Source organism: Loxodonta africana, chromosome 9, assembly GCF_030014295.1.
Source record: "Loxodonta africana isolate mLoxAfr1 chromosome 9, mLoxAfr1.hap2, whole genome shotgun sequence".
In the NCBI taxonomy this organism is placed as follows: domain Eukaryota; kingdom Metazoa; phylum Chordata; class Mammalia; order Proboscidea; family Elephantidae; genus Loxodonta; species Loxodonta africana.
In genome coordinates this window covers 118,282,760-118,303,332 of record NC_087350.1, presented here as the reverse complement: position 1 = coordinate 118,303,332, position 20,573 = coordinate 118,282,760, and the positions used below count along the sequence as shown (strand labels likewise).

The 20,573-nt window shown below is 46.6% G+C and overlaps 3 protein-coding genes and 1 long non-coding RNA gene across 8 annotated transcripts in view; 1 reads left to right on the top strand and 3 right to left on the bottom strand.

Annotated features, from left to right (window-relative positions):
* Positions 1–5,171, bottom strand: part of CDC37L1 (cell division cycle 37 like 1, HSP90 cochaperone) — a 32,430-nt gene extending 27,259 nt beyond the window's left edge. Inside the window, exons 1-2 of one of the 5 annotated variants that reach the window (XM_064290588.1) lie at positions 4,907–5,171; positions 524–805 (exon numbers count right to left, since the gene is read on the bottom strand). In XM_064290588.1, coding sequence (XP_064146658.1) covers positions 524–805; positions 4,907–5,038 — 414 coding nt within the window. In that variant the 5' untranslated portion in view covers positions 5,039–5,171. Of the gene's footprint in view, positions 1–523; positions 4,399–4,906 lie in introns of those variants that run through there. The other 4 variants (XM_064290589.1, XM_064290591.1, XM_064290590.1 and 1 more) reach the window with 4 other exon arrangements.
* Positions 2,419–4,900, bottom strand: LOC135232324 (uncharacterized). The gene is made up of 2 exons (XR_010322876.1): positions 4,397–4,900; positions 2,419–2,457 (listed from the first exon to the last, which is right to left on the bottom strand). It is a non-coding gene; the product is annotated as an uncharacterized LOC135232324 (long non-coding RNA).
* Positions 5,172–13,977: 8,806 nt separating the features above from the next.
* SPATA6L (spermatogenesis associated 6 like) overlaps positions 13,978–20,573 on the top strand; it is a 55,142-nt gene continuing 48,546 nt past the window's right edge. Inside the window, exon 1 of the mRNA XM_023539426.2 lies at positions 13,978–14,132. Coding sequence (XP_023395194.2) covers positions 14,094–14,132 — 39 coding nt within the window. The 5' untranslated portion in view covers positions 13,978–14,093. The remainder of the gene's footprint in view (positions 14,133–20,573) is intronic.
* Positions 15,315–19,801, bottom strand: PLPP6 (phospholipid phosphatase 6). The gene has a single exon (XM_003420474.4). The coding sequence runs from the start codon at positions 19,490–19,492 to the stop codon at positions 18,608–18,610; it is 885 nt and encodes a 294-aa protein (XP_003420522.1). The 5' UTR covers positions 19,493–19,801; the 3' UTR covers positions 15,315–18,607.

The window sequence follows — 20,573 nt, the reverse complement described above, 5'->3', positions numbered from 1 at the left end:
ATAATTAAATCCAGAAAGCTATCCATCAGTGTTAGGAGACTGATAATAAGCTGATAGCACGGCAACATCAGAGAGTGCTCCTAACACCAAAGCCTTACCACGGGGCCCGGCACTCTGCGCTTTTAAAATATGAGCCCATTTCATCTTCACGCCCACCCTCTGACATCAGGTATCTATAACTACTTCTGATATCAGGTACCTTATACATACAGTTGAGGAAACTGAGGCTTAGAGATGTTAAGTGACTTGCCCAAGGTCACAAAGTCAGTGTGTGACAAAGCTGAGACTTGAGGCAATCTGATTCCAGCGTGTTATGCTGTAATCACGTATCGGATTAAATACTAGGCACATTAGACACTATTAGAGAGACTGGTTTCAGTAAAACAAGCACTTCTCATAAACCTCTATCGAAAGCAAATACTGCCTACAGAATTCTGTGACTCTGCTAAATATGCACAACTCATTTGTACAAACAGTTCCAACGTTTTTTCTCCCTTCATTTTGGTCCGATGAAAGGTCGTACCTTATTAAAAACATCCCTGCTAACGGCATCCATGTTCCACAGGCACAGTCCCTCTCTTTGCACGAGAGCCTCTTCCTTCTGTCGCCACTCTTCTTCCCGCTGCCTCAGCTCTGACGCTGCTGTCTGTGCTTTGGCGTGCTCCTGATCCAAGGACTCAGAGTTATGCAGCGCCAGGCTACCGAGCTTCTGCTGCGCTTCAGCGAGATTCCATTTGCACGCCAGAGTATTCTTCACAAACTCCTTCTGCTTTTGGCAAGCCAGTTCAATGCCATGGCTATATATCTGGATAAAAAACAAAACTCTCCTTGTAAGACAGGAAGGAGGCAAAGGGTATGTTTGTGCAGCAGGGCTCAATTTTCTCTTATTCAAAGGATTTCTGTACAATGTTTTTGGAACAAAGTGTACCCTGCCTTCTGCGTATGCAGTCATACTTTTACACTATAGGTTTTGTTTCATCAACTAGACTCTAAGCTTCTTTGTTCATCTGTATCCCTCCCCCTACAGCTAACAACAACAACAAAAAGCCTGGCAACTAGCACAATGTCTTGCATGTAGTTGGTGATCAGCAAACATCTGATTTAAAGTCTTCATAATCCTCCTCGAAGAGCAGGATAACAGAAGTAAAAGCTTGTATCTAGTTCAACAGCTCACCACTCAACATGATGAAAAGCGGACCTTTAAAGTTCTGTTCTACAAGGTCTTCACTGCAAACAACCTTTTATTTAGAATAATTTCTTGGTTTCTATTTTCTTTCTGTATTATCACAGTCCTCAACGATTTAAGAAGTTTTTGTTGAAAATTTCTATTCGTAACTATCAGACACAGATCCTTTAACTTAATCCTAATAAACATGGGCAAAGTTATTTAAAAACAAACAAAAAAGATGCCAACTGGCCCACCCTGGTGATTCTGCTCCACTGGAAAGCCATAGTTATTCAGTTTAATTCTTACTGACCTACACGTCGTAAGGGACTCTGTCAGGTGCTTAATTCCTTACATTCCTAACTCTCTAAAACAAACGCTGAAGCCACATTCTTTCCGATTTCTTACCCAAATGCAGATCAATTTCAAACTACCTATTCAGCATAATTTCCCTCTGATCTGTTCACTTACTTGCTTCACTATGGCCATTGCCTTAGTTCAAGCCCTTACAACTTCACATGTGAGTTATAATAAGGCTTGCCTGCCTTCAGCCCTCCCAAGCCATTCATTCTCCACTCCGCTGGACTGGGGTGAGCTTTCCCCAAACACAAATCTGACCATTCTACTCATTCTTGGAGTCTTGGATAAAGTCCAAACTCTGTGGCATGGCATGGTCCTTCGAGATCTCACTTCTGTTACCTCTCAGACTCAATTTCGTTTACTCTTCTAATTCTGCTTACTCTTTCCTCCTCGCCCTCCCTTAGCTTCACAATCCACCCCAGCCCCGGTCTCCTGGATAACTCCCAGTGTGGTCATCTTTCCTGACTCTGGCTTTACTCCCCTAAATACTCTCTTATCCCTTCTCTCCTCATCCAGATTATGTGTGCTTCTAACATGCTGTTTTTCACGTACTATTGTACGTATATATTTACTAAACTATTAGCTTCTTGAAGAACGGGAACTCAATAAACATTAGATGAATAAATGCATCTCCGCTTCTTGGCGCAGACTCAGTGGTGATACAGGATGTGGAGGCGCAGGCGGTGCAGAGCCCTTCCTTCCGGCCGAGTCTCCAGGCAAAGGGAGATTCCTGCTAGGGCAAAGGCGGGCATTGATGCTATTCGTATGCTTCACTTACCCCCTCAGCAGGTCTGGACCAGTCCCTGGAGAAGAACATCACGCTTGGTAAAGAGGAAGACCCTCAAGGAAATGGATTGTCACAGTGGTTGCAACAATGGGCTCAAACGTAGCAATGACTGTGCGGATGGCGCAGGACCAGGCAGTGTTTCATCCTGTTACGCAGGGTCGCCGTGAGTCAGAACCGACCTGATGGCACCTGATGACAACAGGTCTGGGGCCTGGGTGCCACACTGCCATGCCCCTGACTAACCAAGTAAAATACTTTCATTTTTTGCTATCTTAAAAATAGGATCAAAAATAACTGTATACTAACTATGCTTCAGAAGAAACCAAAAAATGGAAAAAATGAAGCTATAAAATTTATTTTGTAAGCAGAGACAAAGATATACTGAAAAGTAACATAAATAAATGAAATTATCCTGCATTTTGAGATTATGTCAGAGCAAATATTAATTTAGCAAATCAACACAGAAACCTTATTTCCAAATTTTAAAAACGATTCATGTTTAAAAATTCTTCTCCCTAGGTTGCCCAGATAATGCTTAGGCATTTGGGCAAACTATCCAACATGTATTTAGATGAGTAAATAAAACATCAGGTCCTATTTTAATCCACGAACGTACTAACGTTTTAGAGGTACATTAGACAAAATTATATTTTAATGGACTGTTACCATTATTAAGGTCTATTAACGTACCTTTACATCAAAAACCCTCAAACAGGATCTCTGAATTCCAACCTGCCTTTACATTAACAAAAGATGTTTTTTAAAAAAATTATACAATGTTTATACTTTGAATTACCCCAGTGCCGTCAAGTTGATTCCGACTCATAGCCACCCTACAGGGTCACTGTGAGTCGCAATCACCTCGACGGCACTGGGTTTGGCTTTTTTTGATATAGTTTGAATTAAACATTTTATTTTTTCCAAACATTTCAACCCAAAAACTTAAGGCCTAAAAAGTTAGGGAGAAAAATAAGCCCTTTTATTAGGTTTGTTATAAATTCACGAACCAATTTAGAATTAGTAATCACTTTGCAAATCTTACTATTCAGTTGTGGCCAAAGAAAGTTTTAGAGCGCTTCACAGGCAGCGCGGTAGGTGGGAAGAAACACCGGACTAGGCGTCCGCAGTAGCTTCTAGTCTGAGCTCGGAGATCAGTGTTAACGAAGGGGTAAGCCTACACACTTCAAAAACTCCTTTCCTCTGTCTACTATGCACATCTACACATGCGATGATTCCAAGTGCTCCAGTAAAGAGAATATGCATGTATTTGTAAAATCAGGGTTTCTTTTTGTGCTTTTGTGATTCATCCCCAATGCCCTGAAATTCTTCAGACCTTTTCACCCCTCTCCATAAAAAAAAAAAAAAAATTTTTTTTTTTTTTGCCTTCAACATTGAGGCGAGCAGCTGTGGGGCATTCCTTCCTCACTCTCTGCACCACGTTCTGTGCTGTCCGTCTGTGTATGAAGATGACACCCCGACCCATAATTAGGGAGTGACTACTGACCCATCAACTCTCATTCTGTCCTCCTGAAAAGTGTCCTGCGCTTGCCCAGCGGCTGGCTGGACAGCCTGTGATTATGAAGCAGCATTTTCTCTGTGTGAAGCCAACTAACCCGTTAGCCGGGCACTGAATGGATGACCCTACGCTTACTGGCAAACGATTTAAGTCACTCATATTCATTAACATCTAGCAAAACGAGTCTAGAGAAAAACTGCTCACTAATTCAGTTAAACTCTTGGGGATTCCATTTTGCAAGAAGCCTGGAAAAAGGAGAACACCTAGAACTTGTTTCACTGAACATTATCAGGGTTTAGTCTGTAATCCCAGGAAACACTTCCAGAACACACTTAGGTTAGGAGACAAACCAGGGCAAGCCAGTGTAAGCAAATACACACTCCCTAACACAGAACCCAGAAAAATCCTGAAAGATATATCAGGTCTGGATAGATTTCAGAGGAGGGAGGCCTGGGCTGGAAACCTCGAGCGGCATCCAGAACCTGAGAGGCAGTCTGTTGAAAAGGTAAGCTTGCGACTGTGTTTTTACTGGACAGGAATGACCCGACACATAACTAAAAACAATTACCGTTAGGGGGAAATGGTCACGCGACTGGGAGAGAGGCACGCCAGCATCTAAAGCCGGGCTTACGGAATTTGCTCAGATGTCCGAGTCGGAGAAGTAGGATCAGTGCATCCTCCAACTGCAATCATCCCTTGTCCCGAACTATCAACTAGGCACGAGCAGAGCCTTTAACGGAATAAGGGGCTCGGGTAAAGGCAAACGCAAGAGGACAAAGGGTCAAGGATACAGCGTTAGCCGCCCCAAATCTGGGTGCTGTCGGAGGGGGGGAGGAGGAGCGTCTTCCCAGGGGGGGAATCGGCCAAGGGGAAAGAAAAGGTGGGCGTGGAGGGTGGGAGACAGGGCCGCCCCCTTCCCCCGCAGAAGACACTACTCTTTAGAGCGGGGTCGGCATCAGGCACCCTGGCCCGGGGGTGAGGTAGGGGCGCAGAGCGGGCACGCAGAAGGCCGGGGAGACGGGAGTTCTGGGGACCTGGCGATGCCACCCCACCCGCCACAAAACACGGCCCCCCTCACCTGGGCGCCGCCGCCCGGCACCTGAGCGCAGCGGGGGGACCCGGGGGACACGTCCAAGTCACTCTCCTCCTCAGCCTCACCCTGGGCGCGGGGGAGGCTCCAGAGCCCCGGCGGCGGCCACGGCTGCTCCATGTCCCGCCGCTTCCAGCCCCACAACCGCCACTGCCAACGGCCTCGGCGGGAGTGGAAGCTGCCGAGCGGATCCCGCCGCCCCAGCAGCCAGAGGCCGTTACCCACAATCCCTCCGCTGGTCGCGGACGCCGACGCACGCCCCGCGCCGGACTCCCCCGCGCCACCGGCGGACGGCGGAAGGAGACGGACGCACCTGGTACGTCACTTCCGGGGGTGGGCGGGGCCGTGGGGGTGCTGGGTCCAGAGCTTTGAAAAAATTTTATTTTCTTGATCGTTATTATTAGTTTCTCTCGGGGCGTGGCCGGGAACTCCTGTTTAAAACTTAGTTCTCTGAGGCATTTTAGCGCTGCCCACTTGCCCGCATTGGTGCGGAGGGGGCGAAACGTTTGGGAAGTAAAGTGTCACATAGCGTTTCTGCGTTGTAAGCCGGGGTCCTGGAGGCCGGGGCGGGATCAAGTGTCCACTTTGCATGTTGTTTAGAAACTGCAGCTCGTTCCTGTACATTGAATTATAAATCAGTAGTTCTGAGCCGGGAGCGGGGAGTTGAGAAAATTTGGAAAGGCAGAGCCAACTTTCTTCTCTTGTCTTATTTACAAACAGAGTTCTGCGACACTTGGCTGGGAGGAGCAGTACGCCAGGGACGGCCTGGAGGGCGCACGGGTGGAAAAAGTCAAGATGAGTACAGCTGAAAGCGAACGCTTAGAGAGGGGCTCCTGTGTTTCTCCTTACCTTGCTTAACCTTAAAGATTTGTGCCCTGATTATCCCCTTTTTGAGAAGGGGAAATAGACCCAACTTGTCCGACGCCTCACGTTTAAGAAGAACTAGGATCTAGTTCGGGGTATCTGATTTCAAAACGTGCATGTTTAACAGTCAGGTCTTGGGGATCTAATCATAATTAAAGAGACCCAAATCAGAGCGACACAATTTTTTCATCTACCAGGTTGCAAAACTTTTTAGGTTTGTTAATAACAAACACTGACAAGGTGTGAGGAAATGCTGTTAGCAAGCATGTCAGTTGCGTCATCTTTCGGGAAGGGTAATTTGACTATATAAAAAGCTTAAATGCTTATACCCTTTAATTCAGCAACTTTACTACCAGGAAACTATCCAATAGGTTTTTTTTCTTTGTACCAATAGCCAAAGATTTATCTACAAAGATGTTTATTGCAGCACTTTTAATCACTTTTTGTGATTAAAAGAAAAAAAACCGGTAACAATCCGGTTACCCAGTAATAGATTTTTTTTTTTTTTCCTTCCAGTATACTCCAACTCACGGTGACCTTGTGTACAACGGAACAAAATGTTGCCCAGTATCATCCTCGGATCACCAGCATGTTCCACAACAGTGGGCAGTGTAGTCTATTGTCCTCCAGTGGCAATGCGCTCCATAGGGTTTTTAAAGGCTGTAGGTAACATCGTGGAAGTAGGTCACTAGGTCTTCTGCGGCACAGCCGGTTCGATTCCAACCATCAACCTTTTGTTTAGTAGCGGAGCGCAAACCTCTCTCGCCATCCAGGGACCCTATCCATCAATATAGAAATTTAAATTATGGTATATTACAGTAAAACCTGCAAAAGCCAGAGCCTGTGTAGACGAAAACCTGTCTGAGAAGGAAAACTCAAATATTTCTGGTGATAACAAGCAATAGAAAAGTGGTTAAGACCGCACTCTGTCAAAGGTGAAAAACTTGTGGGACCCGGAAAAACAAATGTAATCTTGTTGAGTTCTGGCTCTCACAAGTTTTCACTGTATTAGAATAGGATATTGTCAGTCTTTAAAAAGATTAAAAACCAAGAGACCAAACTCATTGCCATCAAGTTGCTTCCAACTCATAGTGAGCATATAGGACGGAGTAGAACTGCCCCATAGAGTTTCCAAGGAGCGGCTGGTGGATTTGAACTGCAGACCTTTTTGTTAGCAGCTGTAGCTCTTAACCACTACACCACTTTGGTTTCCAGTCAGAGAAGGAAAACTCAAATATTTTCTACTAAAACAAGTGATAGTAAAGTGGTAAGACTGTACGCTATCAAAGACAGAAAACTTTCAAGACCTGGAAAAACAAGGCAGTCCTGTCAAGTTCTGGCTCTCACATGTTAAAAATTTAGATGTGTTTATTGTGAATATTCTTAAACACACAAAAGTATAGAATATTACAATGACCCCCATATGTCCACCACCCAGATTCAACAGTTATCAAGATTTTTCTGTATTTGCTTTATCCCTTTTACTGATTTGCTGGAGTATTTGAAGGCAAAATCTCAGACTTCATATCATTTACCACTACATACCTTAATATGAAACTCTAAGCAATGTCAATATTTGCTTTGTATTATCACAGGGCATTACTGTCAAAAATCAATCACATGGTATTATACAATGCCCAAATGATAATCAGATTTCTCCAATAGCCTCAAATGTTTAAGTTGGTTTGTTCGAATCAGCATTCCGGACAAAGTCCAGATTTTCCATTTGACTGTTAGATCTTTTAATCTACAGCACGCACTTCTACATTCTAGATATGTCTGTTTGCTTCCTTGTGGCATCATTAGCATATCCCTCTATCCCACTGTATTTCCACTAAGTGAAGCTAGGTAATAGAGCGATACTGTCCAGTAGAACTTTCTTTGTGATGGAAATACCTACCCGCACTACCCAATGCCATAGGCACTAGCCACGTGTGGCTCCTTAATACTTTAAATGTGATTAGTTTGAGTGAGGAACTGAACTTTTAATTTTATCTAACTTAAATAGCCACATGTGGCTACCATATTGGACAGCACAACTCCAGTGACTTGACTAGATTCAGTTTCAACTTTTTCAGCCAAAGTACTTCAGAAACCAAACCCATTGCCACTGAGTAGATTCCAATTCATAGCAACCCTACGGGGCAGAGTAGAATTGGCCCCACGGGGTTTCCAAGGCTGTAATCATTACTGAAGCAGACTGCCACATTTTCTCCCTAAGAGCCACTGGTGGGTCCAAAGCACCGACCTTTAGGTTAGTAGCTGAGCGCTTACCCACTGTGCCACCAGGGCTCCCAAAGTACTTCATAGGTGCTTCCTATGCATCATACGTGTGATGTCATCTATAATGATGCCAGGATTGATTGGTAGGTTCATATGGTGATGACCTGATGCTCTAAAATTCCTCCAAAGGATATTAGTCGTCTAGTGCTGCTGTAACAGAAATACCAAAGTGGATGGCTTTAACACAGCGAAATTAATTTTCTTACAGCCTAGTAGGTTACAAGTCCAAATTCAGGGCATCAGCTGCAGGGGAAGGCTTTCTCTCTCTGTTGGCTCTGGAAGAAGGTCCTTGTCCTCAATCTTCCCCTGGTCGAGGAACTTCTCTGGCACAGGGACCCCATGTCCAAAGGATATGCTGTGCTCCTGGTGCTGCTTTCTTGGTGGTATGAGGTCCCCCACTCTCTGCTTGCTTCTCTTTCCTTTTATCTCCTGAGAGAGAAAAGGTGGTGCAGGCCACACCCAAGGGAAACTCCCTTTACCTTGGATGAGGGAGGTGACCTGAGTAAGGGTGCTGTTACAATCCCACCCTAATCCTCTCAACATAAAATTACAATCACAAAATAGAGGACAACCACACAATACTGGGAATCATGGCCTAACCAAGTTGATACATTTTTGGGGGGAACATAATTCAATCCATGACAGTTAGGATTTTTGTATTAAGGTGGTTTCTTGTTCGTTTGTTTGTTTTTCATATATCATCCTCACCAGACATTATCTTTTTGGAGTTTTTTTAGAACCAGAGAAAGAGTCCAGTGTGGTGAGAGCATTGAGCTCTTTTATACATTCATAGCAAAAGTCAGAAAGGTAAACTTTTGTTCTCTGTATGTCAGATTGTGAAAAAACTGAAGTATTAAAGAAGATTTCAGAGAAGGACTTTGAGAAGGCTGACTGTAAAAGACAGTGATTTCTTGGGTCTTGGGGATGGTTCTGATCTGGAAATGCGTTAATGCTGAAATAATCCAGGTTGTTTCCTGGGCCCGGGGACTGTTTGCTGGTGTTTCTCACATCTGCTAGTGAACAGCTCACTCTGGACGCTCGACCTGCTGATGTCGCACTTGCAAATGAGTAATTCACTGGCTCAGAAGGTTGTAGGGCCTCACAAAGGAGCCTGCCGAGTCCAGACATAAATCAACGGCTTAGAAACGGGCTTTGTGGCTCTTTTTTTTTTTTAATCACTCATTAAATACAGCTGCCTTTAGAGCGACCAATGCCTCTAGTAAGGGGGAAGGTATGAAGTTCCTGGGTGGTACAAAAGATTAAGTGCTCAGCTACTAACTGAGTGGTTTGGTGGTTTGAATCCACCCAGAGGTACCTTCCCACCTGTAGGTGCCTCGGAAGAAAGGCCTGGCAGTCTACCTCAGAAAGATCACAGCCTCGAAAACCCTATGGAGTGCAATTTTACTCTGAAACACATGGGATTGCCGTGAGTTGGAATCAATTCAACAATTACTGTTTTTTTTTTTTTGTTTGTTTCTTTGTCTATGAAGGTGAAGGAGAGAAGAGGCCCTCTCTCCTAATATGTCTCCTTGCCAGGTAACCTAGATGACCCATCTTTTTGCTGTAAGAGGGGAACTGGTGGCAGAATACAGGCTCAGCATGCACTGAACCAAACCAAAAACCAAATCCATTTCCACCAAGTCGAATCTGATTCATAGTGACCTTGTAAGACAGAGTGGAACTGCCAAAGTTGTAGCTGGTGGATTTGAACTGCCAACCTTTTGGGTAACAGCCATAGCTCACTGTAGCTCCTAACCACTGTGCCACCAGGGCTCCATGCACTGAACAGTGGTTCTAAAACCTGATCTGACCAAGCCTATCCCTTTCAGACTCTGATGAAAACTACAGGCTCTTCTCCCCCCCCCCCCAAAAATGCATATATGCACATGCAGGAAAGATTGCTATCATTTCAGGGTAGCCAGGAACCCTGGTGGTGAAGTGGTTAAGAGCTACAGCTGCTAACCAGAAGGTCAGCAGTTCAAATCCACCAGCTGCTCCTTGGGCAGCTCTACTCTGTCCTGTAGGGTCGCTATGAGTCAGAATCATCTCGACAACAATGGGTTTTTTAGGACCGCTGAGACAGCCAGGGATCACAGGTTAAGAAGCTCTCAGTGGAAGCAGAAGGGGCAGGCCTGCTTGCAGAGACACTGGCACTCAGTATAAGATGCAGACCGAAAGGCTGAAGAAGCCAGTTCCTTGTCCTTCTTGTCTTCCCGGATTTATCCTTATGTTTTAGATTTTCTACTTGGTTTAATTTGTTTTCCTCTTTACTGAGTAATTCAAATGCCTGCAGTAACTTGTTACAACAGCCGTAGAAAACTAATACATAGCTTTACACTTGCACCAACCTGAATGCCTTTTCCCTGCCCAGCTGCCACTAGTGCCTTCTGGATTCTATTTCCTCCTTTACATAAATACTCCTTCTTGCATTATTTAAAAAGAAATGTTTATAAGCAGAGTGGTTAAGTTTCTAAGTTAGTGTCCTGTAATTATTTTTTTATTTTTTTAGCTAAAATGAAAATCCTAGCCATAATTTTCTGGTTGCCTTACGTTTATGCTTTGCTAACTCAGTCTTCGGAAAATTCCCATTTGGCCTCTGTGCCATTTTCTGGGCCAGGGCTGGATGTGGGCAGGATGTGCTGATGGGCCATTTCTGCAGCGCTGATATCACTGCCGGCCTGGCTGCACTGCAGAGACACTCTGCGGGTAGAAGCTGTCCCTTGGGATCTGTTTACTGCCACCAAGAGGGACCTGTGTAGGTGATAAAGTCAACCTCTTGAAGTTGCAACAGTTCTATCCTTGACTGACTTGACTTGGCCTCCCATGAAGGTGGTACCCTCAGGGTCTCACTACTCTGCAATATGGACCAGCAGCATTACGTAGGTAGCAACTTCCATATCTCCATGGCAGCCAGGAACCCCAGGTGGCCGTGGTGGGGGAAATGAACAGAGTGCAAATATTCACCATCAGCGTATTTAATGTCCCCGTGGCAGACTAGCAGAAGTAGCTGTCCCCAGCTCGTTTCCATTCTGCAAATTTAGCTTTGCCCTGAGATGGTGGGCCCTCCCCTTACCAGTTAGCTCCTACAGACTGGCTGGATCTCTGCATTTAGCATCTCCTCAAAGATATTTACTGAGCATCTGCTATGCTAGGTATTTAAGGGGCTCTGGTGGTACAGCGGTTAAGCGCTTAGCGCTACCCAAAAGGGCAGCAGTTCAAACCCACCAGCCCCTCTGTGGGAGAAATATGGGGCAGTCTGCTTCCGTAAAGATTACAGCCTCAGAAACCCAATCTGGTAGAAGCCCTGTTCTGTCCTGTAGGGTCATTATGAGTCAGAATCTACTCGATGGCAATGGGTAAAGTATGCCCGGCATTTAGATACAAACACATAGCCGTGCAGAGCTTACAGTTTAGGGAGACAAACAGTCATCAACAGGCACAGGAAGACAGATAAGACTACTATTGGAGCAGATGTTAAAAAGGGGGATACATATGTCTGTAGTAGACTTGACCTTGTCAGGAGAGCAGGAGAGGCCTGAGACAGGTAAATCTGAGTGTGTTAATCCATTACCTACATTGGATGACCCCCTTGGTAAAGATACAGAGTGAGCAAGGAAAGGACCTAGAAACAGGTGGAAGAGGATAGACCTAAAAATGGACAGAGAAAAAAGATGGCCAGAGAGTTGGAGGGAGACCAGAAGAGGGCCTTGCCCTAGAAACCGAGCCAGGAGACTCCGCTTACGTCGAGTTAAGAAGGGAAGAGCACAGGTTGGGACATCGCGTATATAGGGCTCACTAGGATGCTGTCTCAGTTCCCTAGAGCTGCTGTAACAGAAATACCACCAGTGGGTGGCTTTAACAAACAAATTTACTTTCTCACAGGAGGCTAGAAGTCCGAATTCAGGGTGCCGCCTCTAGGGGAAGGCTTTCTCTGTTGGCTCCGGAGGAAGGTCTTTGTCTCCTTGGTGACCTCCATGTGATACGGCATCTATTTTCCCCACAACTGTACCCTCTTGCTTGCTTGTTTAATCTCTTTTATATCTCAAAAAAGATTGACTTAAGACACACTCTACACTAATACTGCCTCACTAACGTAACAAAGGAAACCCATTCCCCGAAATGGGATTATGACCACTACAGGGGTTAGGATTTTAAACCCTAGTGGTGTAGTGGTTAAGTGCTACCGCTGCTAACCAAAGGGTCGGCAGCTCGAATCCACCAGGAGCTTCTTGGAAACTATCGGGTAGTTCTACTCAGTCCTATAGGGTCACTCTGAGTCGGAATTGACTTGATGGCACCGGGTTTGGTTTTTTTGGTGATTGTGGGGGGACACAATTCCATCCATAGCAGATGTCTGTGTTCCAGGGGCAGTGGTGGGGGAGGGCATACCTGGATTCACACATGGCTGGCCCCCTTCTTAGCTGTGTGACTTTGGGCAACAGGCCCTAGAGTCTGAATTTGCAAAATGGAGATAATGATATCTCCCTCAAAGAGTTACTGTGGGGACTAAATGAATTAGCACATGCCACGTGCCTAGTGCTCTGCAGGCCTTTGGGAAAGATTGTTTCCTTCCTTCCATTAAGCAACTGGTCACTTATTTATTTATCCGTTTTAGCTGCCACTCACCTGGATGTCTTAGCGTCAGTGTTTATGACTTACCTGTGAAGAGGCTGGAGGGTCAAGACAGGTTCTGTCCCCATCTATCAGGGTAGTAGTCTGGGTGCCAGCAAGCCATGGTAAGCCCCCAGATCAGTGCTCTGGAAGACACAGGGACAGGGCACCATCTGTGTGCCTTCCTCTTGGTGTGCAGATAGAGCACCAGGAACTGGATGGGGACACAGTGTACCACCTTCATCAGGCTGAGTTTGTCACTTCCACAGAGAGGAACTCTGATTTCCAAAATGCATAACTAATTCGTGTCTCAGGAGTTTTTTCTGCAGTATTTTCAGCTGCGTTAACCTCCAAGGCAAAATGATAAACGACTCATGACAATTTTTCTTTTCTTTTCCGGAAACGGCATTGGCTGTCCAGATTTTTCTTGGCTAGACGTAGCCACTCTCTCCTTGCCTTCATTTTTTTCGTCTATCAAATGCGGTGAATAGAGGGAAAAAGAATACAGTTTCCCTGGCAGTTAGGAACTCTCGCTCTGCCGGCCACCTCTGACGCTTTTTAGAGTGTAACCGTGACTTTGGCAAGTACAGTGACTACTCATTAGGAGACGCTGTGATTCAAAGCTTGCTTTAGACAAATTAAATCCCAGAACAGGCTGAACAATGCTATGAAGAGAAAACTGGCAGATATTTCCATTGTTGGTAACACAGGATAGGTAAGTTTTAAACCTCTAAGAGTTACCCATGCATTTCTCATTTGCAGCATGTTCAATTTTTTGATTACTGATGGTGGCTATGTTTTCCGAAGCAAATACGAGGTTCATCAGATTTAATAAACAAAAGAGTACCTTCAGGGGCAGGCTCTCATATTAAATCAGAACTGTTACGGAAATCCCAAGGCTTGGGGGTCTTATGGATACTAAAAGGGGCAGTACTTAAATTACAACGGGGCAGCGATCATATTCCACTTTTAGAACGGAAACTGTCAACATTTTAAGATAGTGATTGGGGTCATAAAGAGAATGGAAGGGGTTGGTGCAAAGGAAATAGGGCTCTTTTTGGGGGGATCTCCGGATCCAGCCGCCCCAGCAGTACGGTGCCAGGCACGCGGACACTCGGATCACGCGCTGCGCCCGGCCACGTTCGCGTTCCAGGTGGAAGGTTGCGCGTTTGAGTCTCCATGGCAACGCGACGCTTCCGCCTTCTGGAAGCTGAGACTCTCGCTCCAGCTGTGAGACCAGTACCGGTGGGAGGGACCCGGGGTTGGGGGGGGGACGGGTGGCGATGAGAGGGGGTGGGGGGCTGGGGAAGCTGCTGGGAACATTCGCCCTAGGGCTTGAGCTAAACTAAGAAAAATCGGTACAAGGCTCAGCACAAAAGGCTCTTTCATTCCGGTCCTTTCACCCACGCAGGGAACGATGCCTCTGGAGGTGGTGGTGGAGTTGCACATCCGGGCGGTAAGAGAGATCGACGAACGTCCCCTCCTTGTCCCAAGTCAGACCCTTTCCCCGGGGTTCTGTAGTCCCATGAAGCTTCCTAAGTGGTCTTGGGTCGTTTCCTCACCCCTTCTCCACTTAACGCACACACACACACCATTGTCATTGGGACAACTAATCCCTCTGTCCTTGAGGTTATCTGCATAGGTCTTCCAGGGCTTCCTAACGTTTAATTCAACTCAGCCTCTTTCAACGTTTGTTTCTTAGCTTTATCCTGATTTTTTTTTTTTTGTTTTTTAAAAAATATCCCTGCATCCAGTCCAAGTATTGATTTCTTTCCCAGAATAAATAAGGGTTACGGATTTTTTTTTTTAACCTTTAAAATAACCAGGGAATAATTTCATTTAAAAAAGCCCCATCACTTCCTGATATTTTGCCACGCCTATTTTTTTTTTTTTTTTTATGAACCACGTGTCGTCTTCTATGCTTTTGCCCTTAGAGATGACTCTGGCTTGCCAATTCCAAAAGGGAAATCAACTGATCAATCAAAATGTTTTCTGATTATCCAACAAACCATTCCTAAGTGTGATGCTGTGGCAGTTACTCCGTTGTTCTTGTTTGGGGTCAGTCATTCCCGATTTCAGTTTATATTTTCCAATCCTTCCCTCTGTAGTCATGACTGACTATCATGTAGGTTTGATCCCAAGCTACTGGGAGCTTCTCTACTGGTCATGATCGCAGGCACGGTGCCAAGAGGATGCTGCCATGGAAAGTCTGGTTAGCCTCCATTAAAAAAAAAACAGTTGTGGTTGATCCTGCCTCAGTGGTGACCCCATGTGCCTCAGAGAAGAACTGTGCTCCACAGAGGTTTCAGTGGCTGAGGTTTTTGAAGTAGATCACCAGGCCTTTCCTTGGAGGTGTCTCTGGGTAGACTCGGAACTCCAACCTTTCAGTTAGCACCATCTAGGATCAGCCTAAGCAGTATCAGGATTGGAGGAAGACTCATTAACAACCTGAGATACGCAGATGACACAACCTTGCTTGCTGAAATTGAAGAGGCCTTGAAGCACTTACTGATGAAGATCATAGACCATAGCCTTCCGTATGGATCACACCTCAACACAAAACCAAAAAAAAAAAAAAAAACAAACCCCATGCTGCCGAGTCAATTCCGACTCACAGCTACCCTAAAGGACAGAGTACAGTTGCCCCATACAAAAATCCTGGTAACTGAATAAACACCATCATGATAAACGGAGAAAACACTGACGTGGTCAAGGATCTCATTTTACTTGCACCCACAATCAACGCCCGTGGAAACACAAGAAATCAAATGATGTATTGCACTGGGCAAATCTGCTGCAAAAGACCTCTTTAAAGCATTAAAAAGCAAAGATGTCACCATGAGGACTAAGTTGTGCCTGACCCAAGCCATGGTATTTTCAATCACCTCATATGAATGGGAAAGCTGGACAGTGAATAAGGAAGACTGAAGAATTGATGCCTTTAAATTATGGTGTCGGCGAAGAACATTGAATATACCGTGGACTACCAGAAGAACGAACAAATCTATCTTGGAAGAAGTACAGCCAGAGTGCTCCTTAGAAGCAAGGACAGTGAGACTGCTCACTTACTTTGAACATGTAATCCAGAGGGACCAGTCCCTGGAGAAGGACATTGTGCTTGGTAGAGGGTCAGCAAGATGGATTGGCACAGTGGCAGCAGCAATGGGCTCAAACATAGCAATGACTTTAAGGATGGCACAGGACTGGACAGTGTTTCATTCTGTTGTACACAGGGTCACTGTGAGTGAGAACTGACTTGACGGCACCTAACAACTACAGCAGTGCCAGCCTCCATAGAAGTGGCAAACAGCATCACACACATGGCTCTGAAACAAAGGTGATCAGCATTTCCTGGTTTTGTCTCAGTTTGCTGACAGCAAAGAGGGCCAGACTAACTCACTACAAGCTCTCAAAATTGTGTCAGAGATGAAGGGATTCTTGAGAAGCTGAGGATAAACCAGTCTCCCTCCTCACTATAGAAGAGACCAGTCCCTGGAGAAGGACATCATGTTTGGTAGAAGGTCAGCAAGAAGTGGAAGACCCTCAGTGAGATTGACTGACACCGTGGCCGCAGCAATGGGCTCAAGCATAACACGGAATGTGAGAATGGCACAGGACCAGGCAGTGTACTGTTCTGTTGTAAACAGGGTGGCTATGAGTTGGAACTGACTGGACGGCACCTAACAAGTTCTCTCCAAAGCAAAAAGTGAACAAGTTTTCATCTCGTTTTATTCAACATTATTAGCGAATTTTATTTTGATTTTTAAAAGACATTCCTCAGTGTACAATCATGGTACTGTACAACTTGGGATATTCCAAAAACCGTCAGGTGAGCTGAGCTGTGCTTTAAAGGCAGCATACTCAGGACCCAGCCAGACAGGGAATTCCAGAACACAAACCAGACTGTAAGCCTTATTTCCAAAACCCAATATTCAGACTTGTGACCGCCACCAGAGGAAATGCCATTGCTTCCAAATATCTGGCCGGAAAATTGCTGCGATGAAAAGAAAGGATTCCTTTAAGGTTAAACAACAACCCGAACACGTGGTGCTTTAGTTTGGCTGACTCACAGGTGAAGAGGTAGCTGGTGGTCGGGGTGTGGTGGGATGCGAGTGGTTTTCTTCTTTTTCTGAGGAGTCACCGTCCCTCTTCCAGGGAGCCCTTCCGCCCTGGCAGTTCACTCTTCCACCCCATCAGAACCTGCACCAGCATCTCTGTAGGATTAAGTCCACAGTCCTTCCTGTTTAGAAATGAGTAATCTCGACACCAGTTGCCTAGGTAATTCCAGGCTTCTCCTTTTAGGTAGAGCAGCATTTAAAGCACACCACCTCCTTTGTCTTTCCTGGTCAGAGAGCAGCAAGCGGAGTCCATCTTGCATTTGGTGGTCTTTGGCCTTGTGATTCTGGGAGGCGCCACAGGTGAGCCACTTGAAACCAAGCGGTCACTGGAAGAGGAACCCTGGTGGCACAGTGGTTAAGCACTCGGCTGCTAACCAGAAGGCTGGTGGTTTGAACCCATCAGCTGCTGTGCAGAAGAAAGATGTGGCAGTTGGCTTCCATAAAGATTACAGTCTTAGAAACCCTAGGGGGCAGTTCTGCTCTGTCCTATAGGGTCACTGTGAGTTGGGATTAAGATTTGACAGTAATGGGTTTGGTTTTCTGGTTTTTGGTCAATGTAAACAGGAATTTAGGAGTTATGGCTCCTCCTGAGCAGCTTCGAGTTAATACTGTTACCTAAAGTGAGCTGCGTTAAGAGAAACAGAGTTCCATATGAAAAACTAGAGTATACGCGGTCATCCTTGTATAAGAAAGCTTACACTCCTCCATTATTTTCCCATTTTATCACCCCAATAAGCCACCAGTTGCCATGGCGCCGACCTGGCTCGTGGCACCCTGTGTGTCAGAGTAGAACTCTGCTCCATAGGGTTTTCAATGGCTGACATTTTTGGAAGCAGATTGCCAGGCTTTTCTTCCTATTACACCAATAGAGAAGCATTATTCTTTATTCAGTAGAAGGCCCCATCCCTGCCATACTGGTCCACTGACCATAAATACGGGGTCAGCTTTTCCTCGATCTCTCAGTTCCTCTGACTTTGCCCAGCAATTCAGCTTCTCTAGCTTTTGTCATACCAAGTTGTTCTTCTCAAAAGAACTAAGCATGTGGGCCCCCCTCCTTCTTCTACTGGCACCTCAGGTGTGTCCAATTTGAAGTGTTTCTTCACTAAGTTCTTGGCTTGTCCTCTGAATGCTGAAGACAGTATGAGAAAGCAGTGGAAAACAAACACCTACGTAAAGATCTTTTGGGAGGTTGGGAGGAAAAGAGAGACAAGTACTACGCCTCTCTTCTCAATACCCAGTGAGCAAAGATGGAAGACAATAATGTAAAAAAAAATCTTACCGAGAAAATTAAGGCGAACTCTCTCCAACTGTGGCAACTAGACCTTCAGGAATAAAGTGGGAAAACCTATGTCTGAGACCCGTAAAATACTGTTTAAAGTCTGTAAAAGACTAGGATTAGCACACAGCTCATCTGCCTGTATTACAGAACAAGAGCATGTTACCTTTCCAAAGTTCAATTTACAAGTGAGATGTTGACTTATGGGATCACTACAAAACACACATTTTACTAAAGTCATTAAAAAAAAAACCCAAAACAGCAACATTGTAATCACTCCAGCTTGGTTTCTTTGCAGCCCTCCTGGAGACATACACAGTTGTTGAATAAATACAATGTTGCTTTCTCTAATATGGCTGTGTTTAACAATGGCCACATGTGCCCCAGCCTAGCCACACATCAAGCTAGTGGGACCCCTACAAATCCCAAGGTAAGCCTGAAATTCTAGGAGGGGAAAGCGGAATGGCAGCTGGCTTAGTTGGCATCACTGAATTTGGAAACCTGATCTCCCCTGGTGCTGTAATCAACGCGATGGTGTCATTGTTGACTCCACAGTACAAAAAGCAGGGGAGCATTGTGGGGCGACAGCCAGCAATAGTCCACGATGCTGTACTGCAGGTAGCCCAGGAGAAAGCCAAAAGCCACGTCAGTGACGTTGTGCCGTCCCAGCATCACCCGGGAGAGGCCCACGAGGAAGGCCCACAGGACCGTCAGCACCCTCAGTGGAATGGCCAGCACCAGGTGGTTCAGGATGAAGCGCGACACCAGGGCGGCCCTTGTGGCGTGGCCCGAGGGGAAGGAGTACTTGTCCACCGAGAGGGTGACAAACATGTCCATCTGGTTGTGAGCCGGCCGGCGCCTGCGGACCAGCCCTTTGATGAGGGCCACCAGCAGCAGGTCCAGCAGCAGGGCGAAGAGCAGGTTCATGAGCACCTCGCGACCGGCCCAGCTGTCGCTCCGGGACAGGCAGTAGAGGGTGCCCAGCAGGAAGGGAATTCCGTGGCCCGAGATCTCCAGCAGCTTCATCAAGGGCCGCACGCTGCCCCAGGCCGAGCGCTCCCTGGCGCATACGCCCAGCTTCTTGGACAGCCACAGGTCAATGGCCAGCAGGGAGCGCAGAGCGATGCCCAGGAAGGACGGGTTCAAGTCCATGCGGGCCTCCTCGGGCAGCGGGCCCGGGGGCGCCGGCGCGGGGCCCGGCCCGGCCAGCGGGAAGGAGCCGCGGCGGTGCACCGGGCTCTCGGACGCGCGGAGCCGCGCGCAGGTGGGATCGGCGCCGGGCGCGCGGCTGCTGAGCAGGGACTGGAACTCGAACCTGCCGCCGCCGCCGCCGTGCGCCGGGCTGCCCGGGCTGCCGCTGCTGCTGCTTGCGACGGGGGCGCCCAGCGCGCGGCCCTCAGCGCCCCTCCGGGGGCTCGTCATCGCGGCGGCCCGACCCGGCACCGCCGGCTAAGAAGCAGCTTCCCGGCCCGGCAGCCTCTTCCGCTTCCGCACTGCCATCCTGGAGGGCGGGGAGAGGAGCGCGCGCCACCCCGATACCTGGTGGAGACGTGGGGGGGAGCTGGGTGGGCCAAGTCCGGGAGGCCAGGCTGGAGGGGAGGGTGCTGCGGTGGGAGGTATGGGTGAGGGGGAGGTGGCTGGGAAATTTGGCAGTGGGATGCTAAGAAAAAAAAAAGAAAAAATTATTGAGTTTTTGGTGAAAGTTTACACAGCACGTCAGGTTCCCGTTTGACAATTTCCGCACGCATCGTTCAGTGACATAGTGACATTGACCACAATGCCTCAGCATTGTTTTCTTTAAACGTGCTGTTCTATTTCCAGTACTCTAGTTTCCCTGCCCCCTTATCTTCAGATCCTTGCTTTGGAGTAGTTGTTGACAGCCTTGAGTTTTTAAAAGACAAGCTGTTCTCTTTTGTTGTTTGTTTTCTTTTTTCTGGTATGACTTGTTTTTTGGGTGGGGCGCATTTTATTGCAGTGAAAACATACACACTGGGACATTAGACAGCACAACCCGTCCACATTTACGATCCAGTGACGGTTTTACGCTTTTCATGTTGTGACACTGTTCTCACCATCCTCTTCCAAAATATTCCACTATCGTTGACTAAACAAGGAGCCCTGGAGGCACAGTGTTTGCAGTACTTAAGCTCAGGGCTGATAACAAAAAGGTCAGTGGTTTGAACCCACCACCCCCTCTATGGAGAAAGATGTTGCAGTCGGCTTCCAACAAGATTTACAGCTTTGGAAATCCTATGGGGCAGCTCTGCTCTGTCCTACAGGGTCCCTGAGTTAAAATCTACTGAATGGCAAGGGGTTTGTTTTTTTTAATTAACAAAAACTCTATGCCTCCCCCAAACAAAAACTCCCCATCACCCTCTTCCCTCCTACCCCTGGTAACCATGGATAATCTTTAGTTTTTATATATTGGCTTATTTCATGGAAACCCTGGTGGCATCGTGGTTAAGTGCTACAGCTGCTAACCTAAAGGTCGGCAGTTCAAATC